At 46.4% G+C, this 26,526-nt stretch overlaps 1 protein-coding gene across 3 annotated transcripts in view; it reads right to left on the minus strand.

The window, feature by feature from the left end:
- Positions 1–379: 379 nt before the first annotated feature.
- tnrc18 (trinucleotide repeat containing 18) overlaps positions 380–26,526 on the minus strand; it is a 46,925-nt gene continuing 20,778 nt past the window's right edge. For 2 of the 3 annotated variants that reach the window (XM_005468365.4, XM_019355488.2), the window contains exons 5-30: positions 24,603–26,402; positions 22,410–22,497; positions 21,353–21,582; positions 20,101–20,247; positions 19,328–19,512; positions 18,572–18,983; positions 17,394–18,371; positions 17,164–17,309; positions 16,948–17,081; positions 16,695–16,808; positions 16,407–16,587; positions 16,002–16,317; positions 15,134–15,346; positions 12,344–12,514; positions 11,428–11,906; positions 10,870–11,004; positions 10,125–10,266; positions 9,916–10,033; positions 9,188–9,263; positions 8,896–9,052; positions 8,555–8,671; positions 7,865–8,017; positions 5,579–7,332; positions 5,252–5,488; positions 5,027–5,101; positions 380–4,451 (exon numbers count right to left, since the gene is read on the minus strand). In XM_005468365.4, coding sequence (XP_005468422.1) covers positions 4,245–4,451; positions 5,027–5,101; positions 5,252–5,488; positions 5,579–7,332; positions 7,865–8,017; positions 8,555–8,671; positions 8,896–9,052; positions 9,188–9,263; positions 9,916–10,033; positions 10,125–10,266; positions 10,870–11,004; positions 11,428–11,906; positions 12,344–12,514; positions 15,134–15,346; positions 16,002–16,317; positions 16,407–16,587; positions 16,695–16,808; positions 16,948–17,081; positions 17,164–17,309; positions 17,394–18,371; positions 18,572–18,983; positions 19,328–19,512; positions 20,101–20,247; positions 21,353–21,582; positions 22,410–22,497; positions 24,603–26,402 — 8,765 coding nt within the window. In that variant the 3' untranslated portion in view covers positions 380–4,244. The remainder of the gene's footprint in view (positions 4,452–5,026; positions 5,102–5,251; positions 5,489–5,578; positions 7,333–7,864; positions 8,018–8,554; positions 8,672–8,895; positions 9,053–9,187; positions 9,264–9,915; positions 10,034–10,124; positions 10,267–10,869; positions 11,005–11,427; positions 11,907–12,343; positions 12,515–15,133; positions 15,347–16,001; positions 16,318–16,406; positions 16,588–16,694; positions 16,809–16,947; positions 17,082–17,163; positions 17,310–17,393; positions 18,372–18,571; positions 18,984–19,327; positions 19,513–20,100; positions 20,248–21,352; positions 21,583–22,409; positions 22,498–24,602; positions 26,403–26,526) is intronic. The other variant, XM_005468366.4, reaches the window with a different exon arrangement.

Genomic DNA, 26,526 nt, shown 5'->3' on the forward strand with positions numbered 1-26,526 from the left:
AGGAAATCCTGAACGTTTCCTTGAGTAAGTGCTGCTGTTAGTAAAACTTTCTTTAAAGTGGATGTTAGCAAAAAAAATACTGGATGTGAGAATATAATCAAATCATTTATCAGAAGGAAAGTCTGATTTTTAGGACACTTGAGCCTAACGTGAACTGTGATGTCCCTTTTGGCCACTGTATTCAAGATAGCGGGACAACATGGCAGCTTCCACAAACCAGTGCCCGTTGCTATGCATTGTAAATGAATTAATTATACGTTTCTAAGAATGAATCAATTTGTTGGAAAACATCATTAAACAGCTCCAGCACACGTGTGTCTGCACCTTTAGTAAAATGAAAAACATTGTTTTCAAATCAGAGACTCCGAGACGAGAGACATACAGTTCCATCTGTTTATTGATTACCTATAAAATATTGAGTTACTAAAACAATTTCAAAGAAACACTGATAAACGTGGTTGCTGTCTGTAAAAAAAGAGAAAAAAAAGAACAGTTCCTTACACATACAGTATAGGGTGACAGAATATATCAGGTTTCAGATTTCTCTCTAAAATGTATTCTTTTTGCATTTTTTACAAGATTAGACATGTGTACAAAGTATATTCTGATAGCTTTTTCTCCCCCCGACAGTGAAGGATCATTTACAAAACTTAGATGATTTTTCTATTTATTTTCAAAATAATCTTTTTTCTGTAACAGGACGATAACGATACTGAAGGAACAGCAGACGAAGAACCAGCCTCCAGTCCACCTCTCTCTCTCTCTCTCATTCTCTCTTTTGCTCTCTCTCCCATTCCTCTCTCTCTCTAGCAGCTAGCTCCCAGTGCCTGTCAGCAGTATTGCTTGAGAGGCGTGGACGATTGTTCAGAGAGGGGAAGCAGGGGGGACAGAAACATGCAAAAAAAAAAAAAGGGTGGGGTAGGGAGGGGGATGCAAAAAAGCAATCACAGCAAATAATCGAATACAAAGCCGAAATAAGACACAAACAATGATTAACAGAACATATAGAAAGTCAGACCCTTAAAATGTATGACCAAAAAAAATAAAAACAAAACACATTGAAGGCGAAATGGGGAATAAGTGTGTGTCTGTGTTTGTGTTGGACCCTGTATGAAGGCCTAAGGCTGGGCTTTGGATGGAGATGGGGGGGCAAATAGAGATTGGAAGGCAATAAAACACACCTTTAAGGGTTACAAGGGTGTGTAAGAGTGTGTGTGTGTGTGTGTGTGTGTGGTGACAGCAGGAGATAAGAGCTTGATGTCTTATCAGTCTCCTTACCTCTGTCCTTCACACACACATACACACACACAGACAGAAAAAAAGTGCTTGAGCAGCTCCAGGGGTAAACAAACATTCATAACGGGCACTTTAATACGGAGCTTGTTCACTCTGCAAACACCGGTGCGACCTGTGTATCCACGATGCTCCCACACATCCAAACACCAACGAGCCGAGACACTTTCGGCCTGCCTGTCATTTAAAAACGTTTATCTGCAGAAATGCATCGAGTTTTAGTCTGAAATGAACCGACAGGAGCAGGTGGGGCTTTAGCAGATAAGATTTGAGCAATCTCAGAAAGTGGCACATGGACTCACTCTGTACCTGATTCAGTTTTTTTTAAATACTAATAAACTAGCAGCACATTATCAAACTTTCTCTTTTACTCTGTGGCTATCACATCTGGATTATATATAAATGCATATGCAATTGTTACTGTGCTGGCAGACGTCTTGTTGCTGCTGCCACATTAACAACAGGGACGTGTGGTTGTCCTCCAGAGTGACTTTAAAAACATGATATATAGGGTATGATACAAATCAGACAAATCTAGACATAAGAGCTCAACAAGAGTAGAAAATATTAAACCTATTGAATATCAACAAGACAATTTTTAAACTCTGCAGCAAAGCAGAGAGGGCAACATGTTTAAAACCTACATGTTTATACAGCATACAGCTACCATACACTGCATGTATACATACACTGATATACTGTATGCAGAAGATACGGTTATATCCAATACAAACTATACACAACAAAGTAAGTAAAGTTGGTTAAGAGCTCCGGGTCGGTTGGATAGGTTGCAAAACCAAAACATTATCATAAAGAAGGCGTTTTCCCAGCAGACTGGGAGCATATCTGATTATTCCTCCTGAAGGTGCGGGACTTAGGGCGGGCAGGAGTGGTGTAAAAGATTTGGCGAATCATCATAATCATCATCATAAGGCCTGGGAGAGTAAGGCCTCTCAAAATGCTCACAATCCTGAGCACGACATTCAACAGTCTCCCACTAAAAAACGGTGAAACGAGGCACACAGAATTAACAACAACAACAAAAAAACCAACAACGTCAAAACGAGACGAATGTGTCGCTGCTTGTTTCTGACGGAGGAACGGTGGCGTGCAGAGAAGAGACGGTCACAGCAGCGGGAGTTTTTTTTTTTTTTTTGGAGGCGGCGGGGTTAGTAAATACTTTAGGAAGACATACAAGAGCCCCGGTCACAGAGTCTCCTCTGCAGCGGAGCTCATTCAAAGTGCACTCTTGTTACAGATGATTGCTTGGAGGGCAAAATGTGATTAAAGAGGCTAAAACGATGAACATCCATAAAACAGCAGAAGCAAAAGAAAAAAATAAAATAAAATGCATCCAAGCGCAGGACATTTGGAGGTTGCAAACGCTGCAGACTGCGGAAGAGGAGTGTTAAAACTGAATTATGTTGATCTAACGAGTGCTGGCAGCTTCGTGGCGAATATCAGAGCCACGACCTTGATGCTTCTCAGACCGGCTGCAGCGTTCACAACCCTAAATAAAAAAGCAAAAACAAAAACAAAAAAACAAAGGAGGAGGAGGAGGAGGGAAAAAAATCCACCCATTGGGAATCCTGCACTGCTGATACATTAGCTTATATCATTCAGTGCATTCACAGATCTCATTTTTCATCAAGTGTTGTGGTTTATTTTTTTCTTGGTTACCCATTTTGTTTGTAAAGTAAAAAGAGAGATGGCCTACATTTCCCAGGATGCTTTTATTTTAAAAAAAATATCCAGACAGGCCTTTAAGGCACCACATCTCGTGTCTGCGCCTCCTGTGGGATCCACTTCTCCAAGCGTTGAAACAAAATGGGCAAACAACAAAATGCAGCACACTTCCACAGCAGCCGCTTTTGTTTTCTAGTGTTTGCGTGTTTTCGGGGTGGATTTTTCATCTACCCCCCTCTTTAAAAACAAGGAGCTCAAAGATGAAAATGAGAAGTGCTTTTAATAGTACAAGATCCTCCCTCTCTCTTTAGCCTGAGTCTCTGAGGGAGCAGGAAGTTTTAAGAAGCGCACGGGCAGTTTTGTCTGCCCAAGTTAGGATTGTCAAGGGGGATTGTGTGGGAGGAGGAGGGGCGTTTAAATTAAAGACGGATAGATTTTTAAGTGTTTTTTTCAAGTGCTCTCTGGTAAGGAGGAGTCTACCTCTCTCTTTCTGTGCATCTCCTTCTCTCTTTGTCTGTCGCTCCTGCTGTTCTGTAGATACATTTATATAACTGTAACATGACTGTAACATCACCACGGCAACATATTCACAACATCACACCAGCGGGGTCCGTCTGTCCGTTTAGCCGCGTGTGTGGGTGGGGGGCAGGTTTGGGGGTGGACAGACTGACACAGGCCTCTCTCTCCTGCATCTCCATTCACAGTTCATTAAAGCTTCTTGACTGTTTACCTCTTTAGAAAAAAGTACTCGGACATAAATCTATTAGATGAAAATAAAAACACTCATTATTGTCCTCTATATAACTGTGTGTCACATGGCGTCTGTATTTACATTGTGTTTGTGCACGTGTGAGCGTACGTGTGTCTCTTTAGACAGGGTGCATTTACTTGTAAAAGGAGACTGAAGTGTTCATGCGTGTTCGAAAAGCTTTCCCATGAACACAGCAAGCAAAACAGAAGCGTGTTCATGACGTTCGTGTGTGCAAATGTTTCAAGAGACGCGTTTCTTCTAATACTGTCTATATAGCGTCTCCCGTTTCTGTAGTAGTAGCTGTTCATGACTGTCGTCTTCTTAATTTTTTGCTTTTTTTGTTTTACTTAAAGTGTTTCAGAGCAGTTCTGTTCATAGTCTGTGAAAAGATCCACCGCCAGTGAAAATCAGTGATTCGACAGGTTGGGTACTGACTCCTTCCCAGTGAGGTCCAAAGTAAGCCGGGTCACAATTTGGTTTTACCAACTCGTAGTGAGTTTCTCTTTTCTTTGTTTTAGCAGATGACTGGAACTCCATCGGTGTTGAAGATCATCCCCGTGGTGGGTTCGTAGGTGCCGGCCAAGTAGTAGAGGTCCTCGCTGTCGGCGTAGCGGCGAGTGTGGGTCATCTGCTCGTACTCCTCCACGCTCACCACCAGGCACTTGTGGCTGACCGTCTGCACGTCGTTCTCGTCGCTGTGAGACGACTGGTAGAGGGCGCGCTGCGACACAGACACAGGCTTTTTACTGCTTTTGTAGCCCACATCCATTAGACAAGTCAACACTAACACATAGATGGTAAATAACAACAAATGCTAATCACCCTAACTGAAGAAAACAAGCCACTACCTCTACAGCTAAGAGCCCAAGAATCAAATACTTGTCTGTTATTGAGTTCGGCAGTGGCTCATGCTAGACTTGAGGGTTAAGACTCTACAATAATAGAGAGAAAACCCTAACAAGCAGACCGTTTGAGCAAGTATTTTGTGACAGCTGATGTTCAACATTATGTTCTGGCTAATAGAGATCGGCAGTGGCTCAAGACAAGCATGCAAAACATGTAGCAAGACCAAATAGTAGTGAAATTTTTTTTTATAGAAAGCTATTTTATTACAAATAAGAAAGAACCCTGTATGAAGTTTTCCTTTTCCAACCAACAGAATTATTTGTGGCTGTATTCAGTTGTATTTTTCCTGGTTGTGAATCCATTTAAGTGCACTTTGTCAGTTTTTCTATACTAGAATAAGCAGCAGTAGAATATGAAGTCTGAAGTTCAGAGATAAAAATTTTTCCTCACCTCCATAAAGTCTTTCCTCTGGATGGAAGAGTGCAGAGCTGCTGGTAAAGACTGACCGCATATCTGATCCCAGTTCTGCAGAGGAAGCAATCTTACATTTAGGACACAAAGCTGGAAGCTCCTCAAACACTTACACATTTTTATAAACCTCTGTAAAAAAAGTGTAATACATTAATGCTGTCTTTCTTTATAAACCTTTGATCAGTGTTAAGCACAAACTTCTACCTTCTTGTCTGTGAGTTTCTTGCCGGGGTTCGTCTCCTCTGGATGATAGAACCAGTTGACCCTGACCACCATGTTGCTGCCCCAGGACTCCCACATGCTCTGGATGCGACCGATGAAGGGCAGGTTGGGGCGGCCGGCGGACAGGAACACTGCACAGTCCCCGATGCGGATCATTTCTCTGCCACGCACAATGGCTTTGTAGAAGAGCTTCTTAGCCTTGCCTTTCATACCGCGTCTCTGGAGGGGCCACAAAGGACACGTTGGTCACAGACTGAAAAGCACGATTGATTTTTTTTCCTAATGATAGAAAAAGATTTTTCTCCTCACCTGAGTGGGTTTCCCAAACCACTTCCAGAGCTGTCGTGCAGGAAGGAAAGCTGAAATTTTGGGCCTGTTCTCCACACTTGGAAGCCTCTGACGTTTAGCCAGCTCCTTAGTCGTGGGAAGGTGGACCCCCTCTCTCCTCTTTGGCCTCCCCGCTTTCCCCTCTCCTCCACTGGGCTTTGGTTTTGGAGGGCGACCCCTTTGTCCAGAGCCCTTTCCGGTGGCTGGCTTAGCCGGTTTAGAGGGAGCAGGAGCAGCAGCTGTTGGAGAGGTTGAGGGGGAGGGAGACTGTGGTGGTGGAGACAGTTCTTCCTCCTCCATTTTCACCTCAACCTCCTTCTTCACCTCCTCTTCCTCCTCTTCTTCTTTTGCTTCTTCTTTAGGTTTATCTTGTTCTGGAGGCTTCTGGACCGGGGCTGGTGGAGGTGTAGGAGTCCTCTCTTCATCTGAGCTGCAGGAGGAGTCGTCAGTTGACGAAGATGATGATGAAGATGATGACGAGGAAGAAGATGAGGAAGAACCAGAGCAGGATGAAGACGATGAAGAGCAGCTTGAGGTGCATTTCTTCTTCTTCTTGATTTTCCCTTTCTCTCCTTCTTCCTCCGAGTCTGAGCTGCTGCTGCTCTGCGATTCCTCTTTCATCTTTCTCCCCTCCCTCTTCTCCACCTCCTTTTTCTCCTCCTTTTTACCTTTCTCCTCTCTTGTGTCCACCTCCTGTCCTCTACCTCCACGACTGTCTGGCTTCTCTTTAGCCATCATTGGGGCTTTGTAGGTTGAGTCCTTGTCTGGCACACCAGTCTCACTACCCGGAGCTCTCACTTTAGGCTTTAGTAGCTTTTGATTGGCTGTGGCTGTGCTAATGGGGGTGTGGTCTCGCCTAACTTCACGACCTTCTAGCAACATCAGAGCCTTCGTCTTCTTAGTTTTAGGGGAAGTGACTCCTTCGTGGTCGAGCTTCACGAGGGGCTCTGCGGAGAGAGACTTCCGCCTCACGTCACCCTGCCCGGAGGTGGTCTTAGGCCTGGAGACGGAGCTCGGCCTGGACGACAGCTGGTCGGACGGCATCTTGATTTTAGGTCTGGGAGCCGAGGATGACGATATTGAAGATGATGATGAAGGTCTTGGAGTCAGAGAAGAGCTGGTTTTGCATGCTGAGAGCCTAGAAATGGGGCTGGGCATGAGTCCCGAGCTTAGGCTGGGTCTAGAGCTGCTGTGATGGTCTGAGGAGGGTTTGGTTTTAGGCGAGGAACTAGAAGTAGGTCTGGGTGTGGATGATGCAGCAGGCTTGGATGCAGTAGATGAAGCAGTTATACTGGGCCTAGACATTGGCCTGTTGGCAGTAGGACTGACATTGCTGTTATTCTCCCTCTCTCTGCGCTGGCTGTTGTACGAGCTGAGGTTTGGCTCGCTGTACAGATCCACAGTCAGGACCTTACCGTAGGTGGAGGGGTAGAGCGAGGGAGGGAGAGAACGAGCTGCTTTAGAAGCTGGAGGCTGCGCCGGACTGCTCTTCCTGGGCACTGGACTGGAAAGCGTAGGGCTGCTTGTTGGGGATGTAGCGGAGCTCTTTCGGCCTGGTTTTGTTTGGGTTCCCAGTGTTGGCCGGGATGCAGGGCGGGGTTTCTCCTGAGCTGGTTTCTGCACAGAGGAGGGTCGCTCCTGGGCGGGCTTGGCTGGAGCCTGGGGTCTTTCAACAGGCTGGGTGGAGGAAGGTGGAGGATCAGCTTTCTCCCGACCGTCTGAGTTCATGGAGCTCTCTGTGGGGAAAAGAGGAAAAACAATACAAATGTAATTTTATTTCCTGCTTTACTCCGCATTTGCTGACATTTCCATTGTGTGGCTTCATGACTTTTGTGGTCTGCAGCTCGTCATGCTGAGCAGGGTAGACAGATCAGCAAGCAAACGCTTCTAAAATGAAAATATTACATCTAAGAACTGCTTACCCAGTTAAAACGCAGGCAGCGTCAGCAAATCGGACAAGCGGTGTGCTTTTTATTACAGTTAAAGCTACAGGCTGCGAGCTTCACAGAACAGCACAGCAGCAGTTTGAGTAAATTCATTAAACTGACATCAGAGATGACACACATGGTCAAACTAGAGATGTCTGACACTTCTGAACCTCAAGCTATTTTTGCTGGTTCTGTTGTTTTAAAAATGTGACTCATCGAAACTGGTCTCTCTCATAAGTGCAGAAGGAAACCACACAGAAGTGTTTCTGTTATTATCCCTGATAAACAGTGTTCGTGAGTTCATGACAATGTGATGGTATTAGTACTTTGTTTGGCTCACCTGGTTTGGGTTTTGGTTTGCGACCAGGTTTTCCCTTGATCTTGGGTGTGGTCTCCTCTGGCTTTGCTCCCGCCTCTTTACCCTCTTTGCTGCATTTGCGGACCCTCCTCCTGGAACAGCTGGCCACGAGCAGAGCCGGGGACGGTTCGGCACCTTTACAGAAGAAGACAAGGGTTTAAAGTTTACGTTTTCCACACTTTTAATAATGAATGCAAGAGATTTCAGGGGGGTGGGGGCTCATGTTGGTTGTCTGCAATGTGCAAACTGGGCTAAGATGTTTAGGGTACTGTTATGTAAGAGCATACACTCTACTGTCTTCATCCCCTCAGGAAGTGTTGGAAGCACCTTGTTTATTACAAGTTCCCACAGAGAAACACGGGGATTAGGACTCAGTGATCATTAAATATGTTCAGTTTTTTAAGGAAGCAATGTGCTTCATGGTCCCTGTTTTTCTCACTGCTTTTGACGCCTGAATCTGGCTTCACACACGGCAGTTTAAAAAGGCCAGCGTAGCGTATGAGAGCACTTTATGGGAAAAAAAAACAAAAAAAACAGACAAAATTCAAATGTAAAAGTGCAATGAGAGCCAGAGAGAGCGTGCAGACTCCCCCTTCTCTTTCTCCAAGAGTAATCTGAGTGTCTCTGGTGCTAAACCTTTCACACTGTGTTGTGTGCATATTTCGTGCTCACAGTGGATCTTGTAGTCTGGCGGCAGCAGTCTGATGTGTGAGAGAGGGATGCGGCCCGTGTCGCCATCGTCAAACTCCACCGTGATGAGATCATCATTCTCGTCGATGTCTGAACTTCCTGTTTGGAAGAAACGAAAATGCGCAGGTCAGCAGGAACGATTGGATCTGGTTAGATTAGATTAAAAGGGCTGATGCAGCATGTTTCCATCTGAAGTCAAGAACAGAATCCAGACCAGTTACGTTTCCTTTACAATCTCCAAGACAGTAAAATCTCTACAATGAAAGTGCGCTCTGCTAAGATCGTTTGCATTTGTTTGTGCTGCTGGCAACAATGTAACTTGCTTATGAATCCTATCATTGAAGTGGTGGCTGTTTGTGCTCTTGTCGCACCGTTGACAACAGTGCCGGGGTAAAGACAGCGGTACTGCTGGCTCCAGTAGGCAGCGATGCGGGTGCCCTCAGGGAGATAGCGCACGGATGGAGGCTTCACATCAATGATCTGTACACACAGAAGTAGGAAGTCTTATATGGCAAGCTAAAGCATCAAACTATTTCATATTTCCCTTTGCACATGAACACAATACTTTCATTTTTGCTACTCTTTACACCTCACATATTTCACATAGATACTCACAGCCTCCTGGAGGAGTTGTTCCAAGCAGTAGATGTGCGGTCGGTTTCCTCGCTCCCCCTCCACGACCACGCTGTATCTGTGGGAAAAGGGGAGGGGTCAAAAGCTTGGGGTCATCAAGCAAAGGTCATTGCTTTTAACAACACTGTCAGACAGTCTCCTGAGCCACAGCAGCGTTCTTGGAAGTGTAAGTGGTCTCTTTGTCAGAGCCAGAGCGTAGTCCATATCTTGATAGAGCTTGAAGTGTAGCAGATTGAGGAACGCACTCCCTTTACTATTGTTTTCACTTTGTGTGAGTGTCATCATGGCAAAATGTGGTTTTGGTGGTACTTCCTTGTAGCAAGAACAACCACAGGGTCAAAAATATCTGTCTAACATAACCACACGAGATCCAAATTAACACAGAGATATGAAATTTCATGGTGACAGTGGGAGTCGGTCAAAAACTCAGAAGTGAAATGTCATGTTTAATGTTTTCATTTTTCCATGTTTGTGTGAATGAATGTGTGTGCTTAAAGGAGGGGCTGTCAAACATAAGACCCGAGGGCAAAAATTGGCCTGGTAAAGATCCCAATTCGGGCCACGGGACGGCTTTGGAAAATATGAAGGACAGCATAAACCTTTGGACTTTTGTGTTTACAACTTCTACTACTTTTATGCTAAGCTAAGAAGCTGCTCAAACGCCTCACATGTTTTTCCCTCTACTTACAAGTCTGCTAATGTGTACTCACATGTCAGGGGAGTGTACAGTGTTCACATGTCCTGCGTACAGTAGCTGGTCATCCATCGGGATCAATACTCTGAGTCCGTCCACCAGAGAGTCCTTATCCAGCACACACTGAACTGGAGCTGAACACAACACCACCCCAAACAGCAATAAATATGCATGTTATCATTTTAGCATGTGTGACAATCTGAGGTCGAGTCTGCGGGCACTGACCGGGAGTCGAGGCTCTCTCTGACACGCTGCTGCTTCGTGCTGGGAGGAGTTCGTCCTCGCTGAAGCTGCTGTCTTGGTTGTGTTCGAAGTCTTCGTCTGCCGCCATGCTCTCCATCAGCCTGCTCACCGCACCCCTGGAAGGCTGCAACACAAACAAGCAGATTTGATTATATTCCAAAAAAATGTGATGATGTTATTTTTCTTACAATCAAATTATTCTGGAACATGAGTGATTCCCCTCGCGACACAGTGGCTTTTCTACTTAATGTTGATTTGTGCCACTCCACCAAATCACCAGGCTGACACACCACAAATGAACTTTTCACACACAAACAGTAGCATATTACAACGCTTATGCTGTCGAATAAACCATCTCCACCAGCACGAAGAGCCCTGCACACACTTCTGCTTCCTTTTCCAAAACAAACTCAAGTTTTGTCTGGCGGCAGATGGTGAGAAATACAACACTTTGGCAGAAATCACACAATTAGGTTTACTTTTTTCCCCTCAGTAACGAAACAAAAGTGTTAAATCCAACACAAGCTATTAGTTTGTTTCTGAAGACCTTTTCATACTGTGTATAAACACACACACACACACACACACGCACACACACACACACAAAGCCTCAAAGTAGTTTTTGCACTATTAGGTCCAATAACTTTAAAGCTTTGGCTTTGTCCTCGTCAGCATAATTAAGTTCGAATCCACAATGATTTTGCAGCAAATTCATCATCATACTGACCTCTCTGGCTTTGGTCTTGGGTTTTGGTTGGCTCTTGCGTGCCAGGCTGAGGCTCAGCGGTGCAGGACTGTCTGTGATTGGACTGCACAGAGTGGACGGGCTCACGGGCAGAGGAGAGTCCTTCAGCTTCTTTTTCTGTTTTTACAACACAGTTAAAAACATGCATATGAATAAATTATGTCACTGAGGCTCTGTTGGGCAGAATCACATTGTGTACACACACACACACACACACACACACACGCACACACACACACACACACGGGGGGGATGCTTCCAAGCCGCCTGCAGTTGTCCTTTCTTGTCAGCAACACGCCGCAGACAGCAGGGGAGTGCTGCACTGACTGAAGTAACGGAAACCCTGCTGGCACTCTGACATACACTCCTAAACACACACACTTGCAAACATTTCAAAAGAGAAAAGGATGCGAGGGAGCAGGAGTCTGAACAAGGAGGCGAAAAGGTAGTAGAAAAGATGTGGAGCGAGAGGAGAGGGGAAAAGGTGTGATTTTGTTGTTCAGTCTGAGCCGGTAACAGCTCAGTGACTTCTTGACATACTTTCATCACGTCTTTCCCGTCTCTGCTGGGCTGAGTGGGCTTCGGTCTGGAGACGGCCTTCGGTGTGAGCGGTGGGGCCGAGCTGGTGGAGGAGGAAGAGGAGGAGCTCTGACTGGTGGAAGGGGTGGAGGCTGACACCGACATCTGATTTGCTGAAACGGTGGCATCGTGGAGAAAAATCCTCTCGCTGCGTCGGCGGTTCCAGCCCTCATCCTCGCTGAAACCTCCGAACCCAGAGCTGCTGGTGAGGTCGAAGCTAAATCTCCGGGGTGAGCGAGGCATGGGGCGCGATTTGGGCAGAGGCTTGCATTTGACTGGCAGCGCCTCGTCTCGCTTGGTGGGGCTACTCTGGTCAACGCGGCGGGTCGCCGGCGGCAAAAGGGGGAGCTCGGGGGCGGAGCGTTTTCCGTGCAGCAGAGAAGGGAACTTCCTTAACCGCACGTCCGAGCCGGAGTCTGACCACTCGCACTCTGGTGAACCTGTAGGAGGTGAGGAGAGGGTCATATGATGGTAAAAACTCTTCCTATGTATCTCTCACACATGCATAAAACTATACTCCTCCCATAAATATCCAGTCATTAATGAACTGAAGTGGTAGATTGCCTGAAATCAATAACTCTGTGAAAAGGACTATTGATCAGTTTGAAACTAATACATAATTCAAGGGTGAATCATTACACACACCCTTGCTGTGACAATTAGAATGAATTAAAATTTAACCATCAATCAATAAGAAAATCCTGAACGAATGCTCAGGTGGTGAATCTGCTCAACCACAAAAAAACACAATGGAGTTAAAGGCCATCGGGGGAATGTGTGAAATCAGAAGCAGAGTGAACTGGGTCTGTCTGCATTAAAACAAAAGGAGAGAGAAGCCAGATCAGTTCACAGCTCATTTGTGTGTAAGATCTTTTACCCAGAGTGCTTTGCCTGCTGCAGTGTTTGCTGTCGTGGTGGAGGCTCAAAGAGGCCGAGCTGACAGGGAGCGCACTCGCCGCAAACCTGGCCAGCAGACCCAGCCCGCTCTCCTCACAACCGGGGTCGTCGTCTGAATCCGACTCTTCCTCCTCCTCGTCCTCGGAGGTTTCTGCGTCAGAGAAAAAAATTTCCAGCTCAGAGACAAATGTGTTCACGGCAGGAGGTCTGGACCAAAGGTCAGATCACTTCCTACTGTTGCAGAGAGAGTGCACCACAGAGAGGGCTAATTAACAAAAGAAATAACACCGCTATTGCAGCAGCCCGGATCTTTAACTATGTGTCTACACAGGTACACATAAACAGACATTAACATGTAGGCGGGCGAGAAACAACAGTGGAGAGAGAGGAGATCCACTGTCTGAACCGCCGCAGCCCGCCTTTACAATGTAAAGCTGCACGAGAAAGCGACAGCAAGAAAAATCAACCATAAACATGCATCTGAGCCACACACACACCCACCACAGCTGATTTCTGAGGACATTATATTGACTTACACTGGAAGTTTCATATAACCTTAGCTGTAGCTTGCCTGACCCTAATCCCAACCTAAACCTAGCCTGGAAACATCACTTTACCTTCAAATGTATTGATTTGCATCATGGGGACCCATAAAGTAGTTATGACCCCATAATGTCAGTGGTGAAACAGATTAAGGTCCCCACAAGGTCAGTAAAACCCGAGTGAGCTGACTGGGATATTATTTATTATTGGAAAAATAAAAACGCTTAAAAACATCATGAAAATAAAATAAAAGCTGCTCCTCCTCCTCTGACAAGCCAGAAGAGCACACAAAGAGACACACACACTCAGAGTGTAGCATAGCGGCGGTTAGCTGCATGTAGCTGGCAGTTAGCAGTTCATGAACAGAGGGGGTTAGTGTTAACATGGAGGGTGGATACACAGTACATTTAAGAGCTGTAAAATTATTAAAAGGCTATAACTTTGGGATTTAAGTGATACTAAAGCACAGAACTATAAAAAAAAAAATTGGGGGGGAAAGGAAACTCATCACTAGGCTGAAAATCAAGTGGTTCTGGATTTTTGTTTTCAAAGCCTCAGTTCTAAGAAGAATCAGAGGCGACTGATGTCAGGTTGCCCTGGAGTATAGCTGCGGGTCACTGCAGGGTTTTTAGGAAGCTTTAACCCTAATTAACAGTTTACTTTCACTGCAGCTCGAGACAAGAACGAAAACATTTAAAGACTTGTTTCGAGGTTCTAACAGTTACTTTTAGGAACTAAATCTGGTGCACATGTTGTACTGTGAATCCACTGTGTGTTAACAGTAAGCAGACAGACGTTAGGACAAGCAGGCACTGAGAGGACAGCCCTGTGAGGCCCCTTATGTGGTTTAATTATCCATGGTTACATCCTCTGTTCCCACCCAACACCAAATGTGTCTCTTTAAACTTTTACAAGCCATCAGTAGACATTAACTTGGTAGGTGAGGGTAACCATGGCTACCGTCAGAGCTCCAAATTGTGTGAACAATAAAAAAAACAAAACAAACCCCTCCCCCCCAAAAAAGTTAATATTCTCTGTAGGCATTTCAATTTCAGCATAGTCCATGTTAGTCAATAATAAAATTGAGGGAGGGGCACATCCTACTTACAGAGCAGGTGACAGGGGTGTGGCCTCAGACAGGGTGGGGCGGGGCAGCGCAGCGGCGAGAGCCTAGCCGTAACGTAGCCTGGCCTTAGCCCAGTCTAGCTTAAGCAAAGCCACAGCGCAGAATGGCCGTGGCGCGGTAGTGTAGGCTCAAGGCTGCGCTAGTCCTCGCCAAGCTTCTGTAATGTCGCAGTAGCAGCAGCACAAGCACATGGAACAGGCTGAGACACTTAAAAGCATCATGAGTAGGGCAGGAAGGGGATGGGGGTGGGGGTCAAAGGTGAGAGGACAGAGCAAGGTGTCGGAGACAGCAACGTAAAGGGAAAAGGGTTATTTGAAGGTTTAGTAGACACACAGGAGGAGCTCTATTGTCCAAATATCCCAAAATCACTCTTGGGTCATTTTCCCCCCCAAAAACGTCAAACACCAGGCCACATGCTCAAGAAGCGTTGGGTCTAAAAACAAAAGTGAAGCACGACGACTAACACTAGCATTACACATCTATTTTATGACCGTTTAAAAGCGCAGCAAGGAAATTATCTGTCCAAACAGATTGGGCTCTGTGTGCTCTGAATTCATCTTCTAGCTTTCCAAGTGTGAACCCTTAAGCAGAACAGCCATTTTCCAGCTATCCACAGGGATATTTGACGAACAGAGCACTTCAAAGGATGTGTGAGGTGCACTTGGGCAGCTGGACGTACTGACAGAGACGGACAGACAGATGAAGCAGACACAAGGACCACGGCGCTTTGCCTTCTGTAGCAATCAAATCAACACCTTTAATAAAGCTTATAGATGTCAAACTGCAATACAATTTTATGAGGGGGCGAAAAATTCACAATTCACAAAATGTTCAATGTACAAATGCTACAAAACAGTTTGCAATCCAGGCATTAAAAAACACCGTAGAAATAGGTAAACATTTTTTTAAAAAAATATGGCAACTCTGCAGAGAGGCCAGCAGCGAGAGAGGTAGAGATCGTCAAGCAAAAGCACAGTCTTAAACAAACAAAAAAACAAAAAAGCTGCCTTAGTGAAGACCAAACTAAGACACAAGCTCTAAGACACAGTGATGTCTGACTCGACAGCAAGCGGCGAATAGCTCTAAGATTTGGTCAGTAACCTTGGTCGAAGGAGTCGTCAGAGGAGCTGAGGCCCGCTTCCTCCAGCAGTAGGGATAAGTGCTTGTGTTTCTTCTTCTGAGATTTCTCACTGGATAGCAGGGATGTTGGCGATGAAGTGGACCGCCTCTTCCTGGGCAGGCTGCCGTGGGAGCGCGTCCCTGAGAGAGGGGGCCAGCCCCCTCGAGCAGAAGTGTGCTCCTCTGAATCGGAGTCTGGTGTGGAGAGAGTGCGGTTAATCATTCATGAGGTCATGAGGATGGAAACAAAGACTCAGACACAAAGAGTTTCCGCTTGGTTTCAATATCACAGCCTCGCAGAGATTAATGTTTTATTTTCTAAACTAATGCAGCAAAAGCCCAGCATATCTGGAACCAGTCAGCCGCAGATAATCTAACTTTCTACACCATCTAACCAACAAGCATGTGTCAAGAAAATGGGGAAAAATGCAAGAAAGCAAATCATTGCCAGACAAGAAAAAGACGAGATTGGTGAGTGATCAAGCAGGTCACCCAGAAACTGATCCACCTGTGCAGCTTTAAATTGCTCTCAGTGGTTCTGATGCACTTTATCTGTGGAAGTCTTGCACATGCAAATCTAATTCCCACCACTTCAGACCCAACTCCCACCTCTACAGCACTCTTCTGTGTGCTGAAGCCAGTGACTGACAAATGTAAAATGACATAAGTGGCATAAAACATGAGTATGTGCTGCACTTTTAATTTTTCAAGTCTAACCATGAATTATATTTTTTTTTAAAAAGTGACACTGTATCAGCATTAGCTAAAAGCAGGCCACTCTATACCTCAGGCTGTGTTGACAGTTGGGGAAAAGACACATGAAGCTACTTTTTTGTCTCCAGGTACTCACTGTTAGAGCAGCTGCTGAGCTCTGATCTCATGGGAGAGAACAAAGCGGTCTTCTTCTGACCTTTCACTTTCCGGGCAGCGTCTGAAGCAGAAGCCTTGGTAGCCATCTTGTGTTTTCCTGCTTTGACCGAGGAGTGGATTCCTCTCTCCTTGAGTCGACTTTCCACAGACTTGCTCTTCGACTTCTCCGATTTCGTGCTGGAGGTGAATTTGCGTGATGCGCCGAGAGAGCCGAGCTGCGAGAGAGAGAGCGCTCTGTCGAGGTCTGACGCCAGCTGCTCCTGCTCACATACGAGGCCACGCTTTGCCTTTAGCACCTAAGACCATCACCATAGACTCATCATTAATTATACGAGAACAGTCGCATTACCCTGCTGCCAAAAAAATGCACTTCCAGGTAGCCTACCTCCAGCGGATGACTAGTAGATGGCTCCGTGTCATTCCAGCTCTTCTTCTTTTTCTTCTTTTTCACTTTCAAGCCTCCACTTCCTGCCTCCGTCTCCTCTTCTTCTCTGGACACCCGGAACTTCTTCCTTTGTCCCTCCCCTGCTTCAGAATCCTCCGAGTATTGCACCGCCCTACCCACCCTGGGACAGAAATATCCACCTTTGCTGAATATGCATACAGAAAAGCATGCATAAAGGAGAACAAACGGCAAAAGTAAACCGCAGATTACATTCGTGGGGTCACTCACTTTCCAGGCCTGCTGTCCAGTTTGGTAGGTGTGGCCAAGTGTTTCCTCTTTCTAGGTCGCCCTCTACCCCGTCTGGTCAGACTGCGCCTCTCATCTTCCTGCAGCTGGCGCTCACTGACCCAACAGAAAACAATTTTAAGTGTGTGTTCGTCCTGGAGCGGAGGAATGGGAGCATTTTTTGCAGCTTTGTGATTATTTTGCGTAGTAGTGGCTCTTACAGCAAGTGTGCAAGCAGTGTTAAAAAAAAACTTACCGCTTGTCTCTGCGTCTCTGGAGCTTGCTGAGCTCTCTCTGCTTCTCTTTATACGTCTTCTGCAGCTCAGCCAAGCGGACACGGAGTTCCACTTCCATTGTGTCCAACACATCCAGAGGCAGTTTACTGTACAGCTGCAAAGAGCGGCAACGAGGTGAGAAACACTTCCTAAACAGACTCATTTTCAATTGTGGGCCACACGTTTCTTGATCTTACCGGCTCCTCCTTCCTCTGCCGCCAGCTGTACTTCTTGTTGGGGTCCAGCGTTCTGGGCAGATCAATGTGGGATTGTTTCTCTATGGCCTCCAGAAGGACTTGTTTGCTTGCTTCAAGAAGACAGTCTAGATCCTCTAATGTCACATCTGGATGGGATGCAGAAAAAACTAAAATTAGAGGAGTTGATAAATATAAATAGCTGTTTATTACATCTGTTAGAAACTGCTTACCTTGCTCCTTGTGGCTGTTTTCTAACTCTTGCTGAGCCATTTGGCTAAGCAGGGCCATCCCCTCCAGCGCCACCATCTCCATGGGTCCTGCAGTGCTGCAGCTTTCTATCTGTGGTATGAGTGTTGGGGCAGGTGGGGTGATGGATAGAGGATGGACCATCTCACTAGCTGTCAGCAAGGCGAGCATCCCTGCCATGGGATCTTCTGAACTGATGACAAGTGGAAGTGGAGAGGTAGGGGCAGGAAGTGGATAGAGAGGAGGCTCAACAAGACTTTCTTTTGGACTGGGAGCATCTAATATGACTGGACTGTCTGGCTGTTCCTGTTCACATGAAGCGCTGGTGGTTTGATCTAGTGACGCACATGTCTGAGACAGTTCCTGTCTGTCTGAATCTGTGCTGATGCACTCTGCATAATGTGTTTGGTCTGGATCCTTTATGACCTTGGATTTAGGTTCAGCTTCTGTGAGTGTAGGAGGCTCAGAATATGCTGTCTGACATGAGTAAGCTGAAACTTCTATTTTGATTTGACCTTCTTCCTTCTCTTCCTCCCTGACTTCCAGCCCTCTGGCTCGTTGTGGTGGAGGACTAGGGACATGCAGAGGTAACGGTTGAGGCTGTGGCTTTGAGGGTTCCCTGTCTTCTTCATTGTCCTGGGTGACTTGGGCAGGACTACAGCTTTGCCGAAGAGGTCCGAGTGGCTCTGGTGTTATGTCAAGCTTTCCCTGCTCCACATCAGGTTCCTGTTTGAGGAAAGATCCCGTCTTTGACTGCTCTAGCTTTTGAGGCTTGATATCTGTGTCCAAAAGCCTTGAATGGAGATGTGCTGAGGGCAAAGGGGCAGCTAAAGCAGGAGAGCAAACACGACGGGGTGGGACAGCTTCTGCATTTTCCCCTGTGGGTGTTGGGATGTGATAAGGAGGAAAAGGTGAGCCAAACGGGGCCGTGATGGACTGGTAAGGATAACCTGGAGGGAGATCTGTCACAAAGGCAAACAAAAACATCAGTTAGAAAGCAAATTTGTCCGAAATCAGGAGGTAGGTCAGATTAATTCATTGCTTAAGACACTTTGTTTTCATGGTAGTGCAAACATAAAGTCTTATGTATCCACTCTAGCTGACATGATGATGAAAAGCAAAGATGGCTGCATTTTCACTTGTGAGGTTGCTGCAGACTCACCGGAGTACATGCTTTGAAAGGGTGCAGAGGTCGGCTTCTGACCCTCTCTCCGTTCCCTCTGTCCCATCTCCCCCTCCTCAGTAATCTCTCGTTTAGGCCGCCGTGGCGAGGAAGGGGGCGGAGACGCTGAACGGGGTGAAGGCGGGTGAGGCAGGGGCTTTGGCGGAGACAGTATTCTCTGCCCACCTTCCTCAGACTTCAGTGTGGTCACTGGAGAGGGGAGCCGAGGCAGTGGGGTTAGGGACGATGTCGATGGGGTTGGAGATCGAGAGGAAGGAGGAGGTTTGCGGGGATGCAGCACTGGTGAGGGAGACGGGGATGAAATTGAGGAGGGTCTGGGCTTTGAGTCAGTGTTACGCTTGTCTGCTTTGTCTTCCATCTCTGGCCGGTGCTCACTGGCCTTTAGGCGCTCCTACAACACAGAAGAGGAGATATTTTTGACAGATGCACGCACCGTGTGTGTATGATGTGACAGACTCAGGATATGAATTGTGGGATGTGCTTTGTTTAGACTTCCCTGGCTGTATTCTTTTGCAGCTGCAGGATATGGCTGTTTACTGATCTTCACTTTTTGGAAGCGCAATCAAAGCAGGGAACTAAAATCCTACTGCAAGCCAATCTAACACATTGTTTTGCTGTGTTTATGCCTTTATGTCTACATGCAGCTGGATTGGACAATGTCTAATATTCATGGAAATGTCTTTAAATATGTTGTTTGTTGACATGAAGGTGCTTAACAGCACAAAGTGCACTCACAGCTATCTGTGCATTCCTCTGTAGCTCCAGGACCTGCGCCGTGTGCTGCTGAATCATGAGTAGCTCGTGTTGTCGGAGGATTTGCTGCTGAGAGAGGAGCTGCAGCTGGGCCGCATGCTGCAAAGTGCTGGTTGTACCGTACACACCCGACCACACTGGGGCTCCACGCTCCAGTACATCACCACCTGCAGAACAGCAGCCAGAGCCATGAGAAGAAAGTAAAATTAAATGTCCATTTAAAGTGGCTGCTTTTTACAAAGCAGTTTTTTCCCCACTTACAAAAAGATTTTGGGGTTATTTTGAATTTGATAGAGAAATATTGGAACATGTTTACTACTGTGATACTTCACATCCTTTTTGTAGCTTTTGGGCACTTAGGAAACCAGCTGATCTAGTTTTAATATAAAAATGTTTGTACACTGTTGCCTTGTTGCATTGCTATAACTACCCCATGCACATTAGGTGGTACTCAACTGTAAAGGAAAACGACTGAAACCGAGTTGGGTATGTACAAGGGGAAAGGAAGTACAATGCACTGCTACAGGATCACAGATACAGGGTTTAGGATGGCTTATGGTCACAGAATAGAGTCAGCTGATGGCAAATTATAAAATGAAGCCAGAGAAACATGAGTGGTTTTCCATTTTCATTTGTTTACAGAAAGTACAAACAGTAACATCTGTCTGTATAAAAGTGGTACTCCTTTGTTTTTGCTTGAGCAAAACAGAAGCCAACTTGCACTGATACTTTTACAAAGACAACAGCTTTCCTACCATAGTGTGGCAGGTGTTCGGATGGGATGACGATTAGCTGTCCAGACTGCGGATCTCTGGCAAACTGGTAGGGAGGGGGCATCGAGCCTGGCAGAGAGGGTGGGTAGCCTGGGGGGAGGGTCTGGTGGAGTGAAGAGGGACCCAGGCCTGAATAGGAGGGAAGGAGAATAAAAGGGTGAAAAATTGAGGCAGAAGTGTGAAAAACGTCGGATGAAAAGAAGAGAAAGTCAACAGAAGCCAAACCGAATCCAACATTTACCCAGTGCTATTCTTCATTCAGTATTTATACTCACAGTGAAAGCATAATGGAATCACATGTGGGAGCGTGCACTGAATTTAGCTGCTTGAGAGAGGATTTTGTTTTTGGGGTTTTTTTTGTCCTCCGTGTCTAGACAGAGAAGGCCCTTGGGGAGCTCTGCATGACCATGTGTCTCAGTGTTGCATGTTTTCAAACCTTACGTGTACGCTTGCATAAGCATGCGAGTGAGTGAGTTTGCGTCTCCGTGCTGTTATTTCTGGACAGTGTGCGTTGGAAGAAGCAGGTCTGGAATGTCCTGCAGAGACCAGGAATGTCTGCGGCACTTGACTCAACGGGGCTGCTGCTGGTTGAACCGCTCGACGGACGGACAACACCAATCAGGAAAAGCCACGTGTGTGAAGCTAGACAAAGCATGTTGTGTGTTGCTCTGCATTTAGCACCAGGTGTTATAACGCTGACAGACAGTAAGATAGAAATGCTTCTGAAAGTGCAAAAGCATACAGAGTTAAAACCGCTAATTCCTTTAGTGGCGTGCTGTGCTATCTGTCCCACATCTGGGCGTCTCCTTCAGTGCTCAAGGAGCTTATTTAAACTCCAACATGTAAAGTTTCCATCAAACAAACCAACTGTAACACACGTAATATGTGTTTACCACTTTGTTTTAATGCAAACAGTAAGTAAACTAGGGCTGTCTGTATGATTACTTCTAAATAATCCATTAAATAATTGTTTACTCTAAAAAAAAAATAAAATAAAATAAAAAAAAATGTTGAAACAACAGTCAAAATAAAAGCAGCACAATCAACAATGTGTCTTTATTAATTTTCTGCTGCTTGAATAAAAGATTCATTATTTCAGCTTCTGTTGACTTTTCTCTTCACATAAAGCACAAAATTATTAAAATCACCAGTTACACAACTGAGTTCCTCAACAATGTTATGAGAAGTTTGGGGAAAAATCTAAAGTGTCTGAGACAAAAGCACATCTACATACTGTATGGAGAGCCAGAGAGCCAGACTGGGGGAGCTCCAGGCCGGGGCATCCATGGGTGAGAGGTCAAAGTTGAGGGGTCGGGAGGCCATCGTCCAGCCCCTGCCAGAGCGGGACCTCCTGTGACCACAAGGTTTGGGGTCATGAGGCTGGACGTCATCATACCGGGTGTCAAGCCGCTAGATAGTGGGGCAGGGTGCATCTGAGTAAACTCTGCCAGTTCCTTGGACTCTCTAAAAGGAAACAAGACCCGTTTAATAAAGGGACAACCCCTGGGGCTGAGAAATGAAGGCAGAGTGGAAGTGCCAAAAACTGCAGTTTAAAGGACGGCTCCAAAAGCGAGTCAATCCCAGTGGACTCCCACGTTAAAATGCATTCAACTTTACAGCAGAAATAAACCAGTTTACAGTGTGCTACATAAACATTTTTGACCACGTTCATAACAACTGTACACAGGATGTTTTGTAAGATTTAGATTTTGCTCAGGCTTAAAATTTTGCATTAACAGGAACATGACTGCTTTGACAGACAGGTGGATGGAAACTAGCTACCTGCTCTGTGCCGTACCAGCAAATCTGAGTGGCTGAACTGGACCTCTTTACTAGCATTTTTAGTGGAATTAACACAGCAACAAAGAAATCTGTGCTCCAGTTTTGGTGAGTAAAAATTCTAGTACCTCATTTGTTTCTTCACAGGAATTAGCAGGACTCTGTGTCGACTGCACCCGCACAGTTTCGGGATACAGCTCGTTAGCTGAGCTTGCTAAGAAGTTTGAACTCTGCACTGCAAATATGGTCACATGTAGCACCAAACTCACAAAGTGGTGAAAACCCCAGAGTTTAAGTCACAAAGCAACAGGTGACACAGTTGCTTCTTCCATCCTTTATATACAGGCTATGATTTTAATTTAATATTGTTTAAAGAAGAGGTGATAAAAGAGACCTGCAGTTTTCCCAATACTAGACTTGTTTAACCACGATTCATGACTAAGAAGTAACTGAGTTACTAACAATAAAAAAATTTTTTTTAAAAAAAATCAATAGATGATTTACTTCCTCACCTGAGCACTTTCTCCTGCTCACGTTCCAGCCGGCCAGCCAGCAGTCTGTCATCGTGGTGGCGAGCACGGTCCTCTCCACGTTCTTCATCTACACATTCAGGAAGACGGGAAGAGAGAAAAGGATTCATTATCACATTTTCTTCTATTATACACCATAGAAGAAAATATGATGGGCTATAACAGCCATATTATGCTACCTACTACAGTGCACTCTACTCTTGGACATCTCTCTGGTCTATAGTAGGGATGAAAAAAGGAAACTTTGGCAGAAGTTCATAAAGTCGAGCACGATGGGTGACAACAGAGAACAGAAGGGGGAAAATACAAGGTGACAGCGACTAAAGGTGGCACAGCATGTCATAATGAGCAGAGAGGCTAAAAAGAAATTAGCTTCATTCTCCAAACAGAGTGTGTGTGCACACAAACTGTACAAATACACACAGAAATGGAGTGACGGCTCTCACTCCAGCTGCCAGCTCGCATCAATTATTAGTCTAGTGCCACAGGAGACACGTGAACCTGCCATCGCTGCCTTACTACTGCATACACAGGGCCTTAAACCCATCCTGCTTACTATGAGAGCCAACGGCAAAAGACTGAGGAGGAAGAAAAGAGGAGGAAGGGGAGCAGCACTCAAGCGGGGAACCCAGAATAAACATGAGGGTCTCCTCCTCTCTCCCATTAACCCTTTTCCATCTCATCAACGCTGACTGAGGGTCCCCGAGCAGCAGAAGGTTTTATACATGTGTGCCAAACCCTTCAGTCATGAGTCCGTCAGTGTGTGTGTGTGTGTGTGTAGCCTATAAAAGGACAAGAGACTTTAACAATCCCTGACATGCTCCACAGGAAAGGGTTCTAGACTGTTACCAAGGTTACAAGGAGCCTGTCCCACATGCTATCCTTTCTGTATCAGGGATAAACACTGCGTGCCCCCTCTTCTTCCCCCACATTCCTCATTGCTGTGCTTCCATCTGTCTCATACTCTTCTTACTTTCCTGACACACTTTTCTCCTCCGGTCCATCAACCTATTGATAGATGGTCTCTCCTATCATTAGACCACTTCGCGCTTCCTTCCATTTACACATCCATCTATTTCCAGTGTAATTCTTCTGCTGTTTATTTAGAGCTCCTCCTAGCATGAGGGACTGAGGCTATTAGCAAATCAATCTGCTCAAGGAAGGAAATGACTAACCCCCCACCCCTCCAATCGCAAACAGGGATGCACTGCATGTGCATCTACAGTAGCTCATAAATACACACAATTCCTAATATACACACAGTCACTCAAGACTGATCCATTGCTTAGCAACGCAGCCATGGTCTTATTGTAATTCAAGGCTTGTTTGTAGCTTTTAGCTGCGCTCTGTAATGACATGTTTAATGCAGAGAGGGGGGGGAGTGGAGAAAGAGTAGAGGGCCCAGAGGTGGGACAAGGAGGGAGTGCCTCTACAAAACCCTTTTCTGAAAGGAAAGAAGGGTGGAGAGGCAGAGAGATATTCAACTCAATGAAAAGAGCAAGAGAGAGAGAGAGGCCGAGCTGTGGGAAGACAGAAAGAGCTCAATGACACACGGTGCTGAGAAAGAAACAGAAACAAGGAGATGGAGCAGGAGCACTGGAGCTGAATGACCTTGACGTCCAAGAATGGAGTGTAGTGTGGCAGGAATTGCTATGCAGCCAGCAGAGAGCCATTCAACAAAATACACCCTATGACATAATTAGTCAAATTGTGGGGGGGGGGAAAGTTGTTTTTAACCATTCAAATCACGTTACACGCATGAACACCTCAGTGTCAAACAGGGGGCTGAGGAAATATGACTTTGAGGCGCGAGAAAATGAATCGTCTATTATTCATAGAAACCAAAATGAGGAATCATTTGCTCTTGGTTCATTTAACTGAAGGGATCTATGTTCCCTGCAGAACAATTCGGAGAGAAGCCACAGTGGAGAGTTGAAAGCAGAAGCACGAGCAAATACATTTGAACAATGTTCTAAGTACACTTGATTTAACTTGCCAGTAACTTTAAAATATTGTGCAATCAGTTCAGTGAATGTGACTCCTGGAAGTATTTTAAAACCTACACTGAGTGCAAATAGAAAATTTGCACTCAGATTTGTACATCTATCAGTCACCAGGAAAAAAATTTTTTATAAAAAGGAGTTTTTAGCAGAAGAAGACCAAAGAAGTACTGACCTTTAATAGCGGTTTGCAGCAGGGGTCTCTGTGTGTCTGAGCTTCCACTCGTCTGTTTACTGGTGGTCCCGCTGTCCCTCTGCCGAGCCACAGCAACAGCGATCCCAACCGGAGGGTGGCGCACCTCGCCCTCACCCTCCCGACCAAAGGAGCGGGCGCTGTCGGGTCGCTCCTGTTCTCTCTTCAGCTGAGGCATCCTTAACGTTCCTGAACCACCGGAGCCAACTGCTATCCTATCCCTATCCCTCTCTCTTTCTCGCTCTCTCTCTTTCTCCCTCTCCTTTTCCCTCTCGACGTCCATCCCAATGTTCCCCAATCCACCAAAGGGCCCTCTGCCGTCCGTGATGTGCCTGGAGGAACCAGGACCTTCAGCAGCAAAGTTTCCACTGTATTTGATCAGGCTCTGCATGGCCGAAACCTCTTTAGAATCCGAACCCAATCCCCCACCACGCTCTCCACCGCTGGAACCCCCTGGTCGGTAGAGCGCTGATGGGTCCAGGTAGCGTCTCTGACTGCCCTCCTCGCTTGCACGCCCGTGTCCGTGCTGGGAGGAGTGTGTTTGGGGAGAATGGCTGTGGGTCGATTGTGTGTTGCTGTTGTGTCGATGGGATGTGTGAGGCGACTGTGACATTCGTGTGTGTGTCTGCTGGCTGTGGGGAGAAGAAAGCGTGTGTTGGGCTGCCAGAGCAGCCATGTGACTTGTAGCGTAGTTGGTCAACGGACTGATAGTATTCCACTTGGGCTCTGCCGCAGATCGCTCTATGCCTAATCTGTTTGAGTGTTTAGAGATGTCCCTGGTTTCTGGGCTGAACCTTGATTGAATGGAGGAGAGGGATGCGTCCTGGCTTCGTTTACCAACGGAACCATTGGAACAAATCACAGAACCTTCCTCTCTTTGATTGCTTAAATCGCCTGAGTGGGAGAGCCGAGGATGCTCCATGAGGATCTTCTCATGAAACCTGTAGCTCTCCCTCTCTCTGTCTCTGTCCCGCTCATGCTCCACGTCTCTGTCTCTGTCACGCTCCCGTTCTCTGTCTCTGTGTTTGTTGTCGCGCGCTTGTGATGCTATCTGGATCGGCCCCGTCTGCTCATCATAAACCTCCACAGAAGGCACATACGTAGGTGCGCTTATTCGTTGCTCCCTGACAGACTCTCTGGCTGTGGAAAGGTGGGGCGCACCAGCTGTTGAGGACTGGAGAGCAGGAGGGAGGACATAGGATATGTGGAGGGTTCCAGCTGACGTGGCTACAGAGTCATTCCTCCTATGTCTCTCTGAATGAGGGTTTGAGTTATTCGAATTAGCATTAGAGTTATGGTGGAGTCGAGAGCTGCTCTCCTCGTCCCGACTCCCTCTGTCCGGTTCTGGTCCATGAAACCTCCCGGTTCCTCCACCCCCACCAGGAGGGAAGGAGGTCTGTGGAGATGACAGCCTGGATCTGGGCTCCACTGTGGAAGGCTGGGAGTGTGACTTTTGCTGGTGTAGATGGAAGGACCAACCATCTCTGTCTCTTTCTGTGTCCCGGTCCTTTTCCTTCTCTCGTTCCCGTTCCCTGCCCACCCTGCGGTCCTCCTCACCTCTCCCGTCCTGTGTCAGGTCCACCACGCTCTGCGGCCGCTGCTCCTCTCTTGAACGCTCCCTCTCCCTCTCTCTGTCTCTATCCCTCTCTCCCCGATAAGACCTTTCCCTCACCCCTTCCCGGGATGTCCTCTGTGGGGGTGTGGAGCTGGACGGGGTATTGGAGGCAGCAGACGGGGGGTGGAGAGGTGACTGCCTCAGGGAGGATGGCAGGTAATATCCCTCTAGAAACACAACATAACACACAAGTCAGACAACACAAACAACCACACTGCATGCAGACAGATGATGAAACAGATGATGAAGGCAGAGCACAGCAGCATCCTGCAGCACTCAAGCAGAGGTGAA

Source organism: Oreochromis niloticus, linkage group LG4, assembly GCF_001858045.2.
Source record: "Oreochromis niloticus isolate F11D_XX linkage group LG4, O_niloticus_UMD_NMBU, whole genome shotgun sequence".
Lineage (NCBI taxonomy): Eukaryota > Metazoa > Chordata > Actinopteri > Cichliformes > Cichlidae > Oreochromis > Oreochromis niloticus.